Source organism: Lipophrys pholis (genome assembly GCF_963383615.2).
Source record: "Lipophrys pholis genome assembly, chromosome: 1".
Taxonomy (NCBI): Eukaryota; Metazoa; Chordata; class Actinopteri; order Blenniiformes; family Blenniidae; genus Lipophrys; species Lipophrys pholis.
Window position 1 is genome coordinate 39,357,163 of NC_137635.1, and position 6,497 is coordinate 39,363,659.

The following is a 6,497-nucleotide window of genomic DNA, read 5'->3' on the forward strand; positions in this document are numbered from 1 at the left end:
GGTTCATTTATTTAAAAAAGCAACCTGAACAAAATACTTTATCTAAAAAATATGTCCTATTTAGGGAAATAAAACAGCCATCAGATTAGACTATTCCATTAAAAGTGAGTCGACTGTGAATATCATTTTAATTTATGTCATTAAATTGGAAGGATTATCCTCCTGAACGCACTGAAAAAGGAGAGCCTCACGGTTCCCAAGAATTAGTCCAAAATTATTCTTACCGCATTTGTTTGAATATTTTGAGTTGATTATGGATGGATGGATCACAGTACAAATTAAACGTAAGACATGTCTTTATTACAATCTAGTGTAGTTTCCACTCTTATAAATAAACACAGAAGGAACATGCGGCAACATTCATCCACAAATTCAATAAAAACACTTCAAGTTCAACAGCTTTTTTTAAAAGGTCCCTCACATGGCAATAAACAATACAATTTTATAAAGAGTAAAAGTGAATTACTTTACCAAAACAAGACAAACCGAAATATCTAAAACATGTTTTACTTTTAAAAACACAATTAATAAAACAAAACAGTGTAATGTTCTAAATCTGGACCAGAGCTGATTAAAACGGCTGCAACTGAAACTTTAACCCACAAAGTCAAACTTGCACAAATATTGGTTTAGTCCTGTGCGTCTGTTGTATTCGTCACTCTGGAGCTCCGCAGGTCTTTGAACAGCGGATGCTGCAGCGCCTCGGCGGCTGTGATCCTGGTTCTGGGGTTCAGGTCCAGGAGGCGGTCCAGCAGGTCGTAGGCCTCTTCAGGAACTCTGTCCCAGCCCTGCTTGTCCTCCAATAACTCTTTTGTGAAGAGAGTTTTAGTTTCTTGGCTGCCTGGATGTTCCTGCTTGTTCAGAGCAGGAGGTTCAGCTGCTGCAGCTTGGCAGTCGTTTGATGCAGAGCTGTGTGAGGGCGGGACTTCCTGGATCTTAAGATCCCGGGTGGCGACGGCGTCTTTGCCGTCTTCAGGAAGCAGCGCGCCTTCACCCAGTCTGCATTTTCGAAGCCTTTCGCACATTTTCCTGAGGTCCTGTCGAACGAACTCCCAGCTGCACACCACCGCTTTGCCTGAGTGAAGTTCAAACACCGAAACAGGTTTACTCTCTATCGACAGTGCAGAAGTAATGTTGGGCCGCCTCTTCAATTGAGTCATCAAAAATATGAATACAAACCGAATGACTTGGCTGCCTGGATGGTCTCTTTGGAACCCCGCACGCTCATGATCTGAGTGAGAGCAACCAGGTCATCGCTGGCTTTGAAGAACGGGTAACGGCCACTGAGGAGCGACAGCAGGATGACGCCGGCTGACCACACGTCTATGGCTGCAGAGCAGGGCGACCGCACGGGAGAGTGCACGTTAGTGACAGCAAGAGACGTGAGAAGAGCACTTTATCTTTTACTACTAAAGCACACGCAGGAAAAGGTTCCTTTCTCTGGCAAAGAGAGCAGCAAATGTAGAGTACTTTCTACGTAGTGAGACTTTTGATTAATAATTGTGTATTTGAACGTTATTTCCAGGACCCACCGGTGCCTTGGTTGGGACACTTTGTGAGGACTTCTGGAGCTCGAAATCCAGACGTTCCAGCTCTTGGTGCTACTTGCTGCCTTCTTTATTTGAACAGTACACGCAAAACAGAAATCAATTAGTGCACGTCTTCACGAGAACACTTGTTAAGAGTCGAAAATAAAATCGCACACGGTAACAATTCGGATGGGAGACATACACACATAATTAAGTGCACATCAGTAGAATCTATTCATACATTTCACCTTTAAACATTTTATAGATTTGCTGGAGATCATCACAAACGTTTTCATTTAACTCCACTACCCCAATATAATACTTGAAAGTATTCTATTAGGAAGTGTTTCGAACACTTTGAAACATGGACATGAGTAGCATGTTTGTGATTACTTAAAGCGAACCTGAACACTACGACCGTAGCGAGGTCAGAATACAGAGCAAGTTTGATCTCTGGCCATCAGTCAGATGGCCAGAGATCAAACTTACTGAGTTCACTCGTCTGGTTTGGTTACCTGCTCAGGCAGACGTTGCAGACCTGGTTAGTGAGGTAGCAGTTACAGGTGAGGCCCGGCTGCACCGCCCTCTGAGCTTTCTGACGGCTGCTCTGCGTCTCCACCAGCTTTGGGCCGCGAGAGGCCAGAGGAACCGATTTGCTCGGCTTCACGAGCTGAGGGGAAGAATTTTAATTTTTACACATTTCTGTTAAAACATTTGAAATTTATTGTCAAAATCAAAAATAGAATGATTTTAGCTATTCTAAATGTAATTAAAGCCAAATAACATAATACATGCCAATAGTTTAATAGGATATTTGAGCCATTATCATAACATTTTAACCATAATCTAATAAGTTATTACATTAAGGAGTAGCACTTATAAAAAAAAAATTCCAAATGTAATGACTGCAGCCAATATTGTAATAATACATGAAAAGGACTGAGTTTTGAGGACGTAAAGGCTTTTTTGTAGAGTGTGTGCAAACTGGCTATCAAAATAAGTGATGCACTGTTACATTATTCCATTACTGATCAACCTCTAAATAGAATGTTAAGTTTGTTTCTCTTCTTTTTTCCCCAATATCAGTTTATATATATATATATATATATATATATATATATCTATATATCTATATATATAGAGGAAGAAGACGTAACAGGCTAAACCATTTAAACCCGTCATGTTTGTGAATTTTGAGTTACAGAGTAACGGAGAAAAAAAAAAAAAAGTCTCCTATCTTTCAAGATTTGACTTTCCTTCTCACTCACTTCTATTTTAGATGGAGCTTGTTTGGTGGTGGAAGGAGTTGGTGTGCAGCTGTTCAGGCTCCTCTCTCCAAACACCGGCCTTGGCGCTTTGCACGGCGTCGTCAAATCCTAAAAAACAAACGTGTATACCAAAAGTGAGTCGCATTATAAAGCTATCCAGAAAATAACCCAAGCATCACTCCATATTGTGGCGTTAGCAGGAATTTCTGTTTCTTTCTCAGCGGACAAAGGGTGGGGAAGAAAAAAAAAGTCATTAAATAAAAAAAAAGAATCAACCCAGTGCAGACACCTTTGTGTATTTCGTGCGTGAGGAGGAGGTTGTAAAGGTGGTGGTGGTGGTGACACAACGTGCTTTTTTATTTGGTGCCTTCTGAGTGGCAGAGGAGGATGTGCTGGTGGAGGAGGAAGAGGAGGAGGAGGAAGGTGGCAGGGTCACTGATTGCTGTGCAGGCCGAGGTAGCGGAGCGGAGGTGGTGGCAGCAGCTTTGCCGGTGACTTTTTGAGGAACTTTAAGTGGCGCTTTGCTGTCCTGTGTGGGACCGTGCTTCTCGGTGGAGCCTACACCTTTCTGCAACTTCTGCCTCACCACCTTCAGCATTTCAATCTTGGTGTCAGCTGTACCCTGAGCCAGGCCGAAGTCCACCAGTGCAAACCTACATTAACAAACGCATAAGAAATAAAAGGTAGAGAATGATTCATCTATTATGATCATGCCGTGGATAATTTGTCACATCTCAAACGATGAGTGATCACTTATAGAATAACACGAGTTATAAGAATAGTCAAAGAGACGAGATCCAACTACATACGCTTTTCTTTTCCTATTGTACAGGAAATTGTTTGGTTTGATGTCCCGATGAATAATTCCAAACTGGTGGATGTGTTTCAGCGCTCTCAGCAGGTGGTAGATGTACAGACGGACCTCCTCAAAACTTAGTGACTCAATAATATTCTGAAAAAGACACGTGGGAAATTAAAAACTCATCTATGATTGAATCTGAGGAAAAAGAAAAAAAAGATTCAACAGGTTACAAATACTAACGCGACACAGAACATACCACAATGGCCTGATGCTCGACGTAGGGCATCACAATGACCACATGGTCCTCTTTTCTGAAGCAGTATGTCACCCCAATCACGTTCTCTGTGCCTCTGCAAAAGGAAAACCTTTTGTTTACAGTGCCATGTTAAACATTCATCAGTAATTAATGTTGATGTTCCCACCAAAAGAAAAAAAAAAATCTTCCATCATAAATTCACATTCAAATATTAAATAAGCATGCAGAGCCTGCTAACCCAGCCAACACGGCACTGAAGTGCAGATTCAGCTGAATCATACGACATGAGGCAGATGAGGAGCCCCCACACACATTCGATACGGCATAAAAATAATATTTAAGTGGAACTATTCTCTATTCACAGGTTTCTATCATCGTCACAAAGCCCATGGATCAATCACTGGTGGAGCTCAAGTCTCCAATTGAAAAAAAGTATAATTCACATCATCTTCACACTGAAAGTTGTCTTGTCTTGACTGTCTCTGACAGCATGTGATCAATACAAATAGAGGAATGAAATAACGGACACCTTTGATGAACGTGCCAAAGCAAACGTTACTTCACCCCTATATCTTTAATGAACACATGCGGGAAGCGACAGTCACAGACCATGTCACTGCAGCACGCCGTGAATTACAGCAGCAACGTTAGAACTTACTACAGGTACAACACAAGTATGACATCAGCTAAAAAGAGATTATACATTAATCCAGAGAAACCACATCTCTAGGGGTTATGGACTTGTCAAAAATCAAGCTTGGTTAGTTACTAAGGTTACTTAGTTACTTAAGGTAATTTAGTGAATTCACAATAATTTGTTTATTACAGGTTCAGAAACTAAAAAAAAAAAAAAAAACAACCACTGCCCTAAAACGCTTACGTGGAGAATTTTTTTTCTTTGATGAAGTAAATCTAACATAAAGGCCTAAGATGGACTCTTGACAGATGGATAGGTGAAAAGATGGATATAAAAATACCACGCGGTTGATCAGAAATAGCACCGGACTCACCCTGCCACAGTGAGACACTGCAGCTCAGCCGCTATGCGTGTTGGATGGCTGGTTGGGATGAGGTGCTTCAGGGCAAACGTCTCCCTCGTTCCATCCAGCATCTGAGCCTCAGCCAAGTACACCGAGCTGAACGTACCTGACTCACAGATACACAGTTTAAGTACATCAAGAACTCTGCCTCGGTAAATCCAATAAATCCAATCAAACAAACAAATGGCGATGTCAATCTGAAATGTGAGTCTCTCACAGAAAACTAGTACATAATCCCCAAATGTTGGTGAGACATTTAAATGTGTGTCATGTACCTTCTCCAATTTTGTCTATGATGTGGAAAACCTTGGCCAGTTGAGGAACAGCTCTGTAGAGATATTCAATATCCGCCTCCACATCCCCTGAAGGGAGACACAGAAATATTGCAGTTACAGAGGCACAACTTGTTTGTTTTTTTAAAGCTATATTTCCCTTTAAATATCAACCAACAGCAGATCCAGGAGATTATAGTGGGGTGAGATTCAAGTTATCATCAGGACACATGGATGTTAGTGTGTGTGTTTGCCCTGTGATGGATTGGAGACCTGTCCACGGTGTTCCCATAGTTAGCTGGGATTGGCTCAAGCATCCAGTCACACTAAACCGTATATAAGCAGTACAGAAGATGGATGGATATGCTGTTGAAAGTGAAAGCTGACTGTTTTTAAATTTCTTCATGATATAAACTTTCAAACTCAAGATTCTTTATTGTGTAATTCTCAGTTAAAACGCTTCACTTTGATTCTGGGTTGTTTTTGTTTTTTGGAGGTCTCCTGCAACCTATAAGAGCAAATGTTGACTTTTACAAAACAGGAGACTATTCCCCTGGGAATTGCCTGTACCATGAATACATGCCAGTGTATCTCTATTATATCGTAAGACTTTTTCACACCACAGCCGCCCTGAAGTGTCCAGCTCACTTGGTAATTTGCTTTTCCTGGGATTTCTGTCAGATGGGAGGACAAAGCCACCCGAGCTGAGGCCATCCGGGCAGTGAGGAGAGACCTCCATCTGGAAACCACAGACGAACAGCAGGAAAGGCAACATTGCATAAGTAACACAACGAACAAGTTAAACTGTCACTGCACGCTTATTCTTGTTGTATTGCGCTGAGTTGTATCTGTTTTAATTGACAGGAGAGTTCAGTTAATAAAGTTGTTTGAACTATCGAAAACAAAACAAAGAAGAAACTTACCGCTTCAGTTCGCTTGAAAGAACAAAATGACTTCAAATCAACGCGTTTAAAAAAAAAAAAAACGCTTTCAAATCGCGGAGAGTTTATTAATCAAGGGAATATTTATCAGTTTCAAGTCTCGGTGTAAGAATTTGGGTCACATTTCCTCCATGAAGGTTTTTCCGCCTACAAACTCGGCGCTAAAAGTGACGTCTGTCAAATCTCGCGATACTCTGACGTACGAAGTGAGCCCCGCCCACACAAGATACGCGCCAACTCAAAGGTCACGTGAGGGTTTAGAAAATATTCAAAAGAAATCATTAACAATGCCGATTAAAGGCAAACAATAAAAAAGTACACATATAAAATCTATTTTGAAATGAGAAAAAAAAATTCCTACAAGAAATCATTATCAGTGAAGTGCAAGT

General features: G+C 41.1%; 1 protein-coding gene across 2 annotated transcripts; it reads right to left on the bottom strand.

Moving 5' to 3' along the window:
* Positions 1-279: 279 nt before the first annotated feature.
* On the bottom strand, positions 280-6,304 carry cdc7 (cell division cycle 7 homolog). 2 transcript variants are annotated; one of them, XM_080458120.1, is made up of 12 exons: positions 6,091-6,304; positions 5,816-5,906; positions 5,171-5,257; positions 4,866-5,001; positions 3,856-3,949; positions 3,607-3,749; positions 3,087-3,450; positions 2,798-2,905; positions 2,045-2,199; positions 1,533-1,615; positions 1,180-1,329; positions 280-1,075 (listed from the first exon to the last, which is right to left on the bottom strand). In XM_080458120.1, exons 2-12 carry the CDS (start codon positions 5,904-5,906, stop codon positions 630-632), a joined length of 1,857 nt encoding a protein of 618 aa, XP_080314246.1. In that variant the 5' UTR covers positions 6,091-6,304; the 3' UTR covers positions 280-629. The 2 variants fall into 2 exon arrangements, with proteins under 2 accessions (XP_080314246.1, XP_080314247.1); XM_080458121.1 differs by having other exon boundaries at positions 281-1,075; positions 3,384-3,450.
* Positions 6,305-6,497: the final 193 nt, after the last annotated feature.

Bases quoted from the DNA above. Each gene is read 5' to 3' on its own strand.
- cdc7 (XM_080458120.1), bottom strand. From the start codon at position 5,906: ATGGAGGTCTCTCCTCACTGCCCGGATGGCCTCAGCTCGGGTGGCTTT. The intron at 5,002-5,170 runs GTACATGACACA...TCTGTGAGTCAG, and splicing joins CATAGACAAAATTGGAGAAG to GTACGTTCAGCTCGGTGTAC. The intron at 3,950-4,865 runs GTGAGTCCGGTG...TTCCTTTTGCAG, and splicing joins CAGTGTCTCACTGTGGCAGG to AGGCACAGAGAACGTGATTG.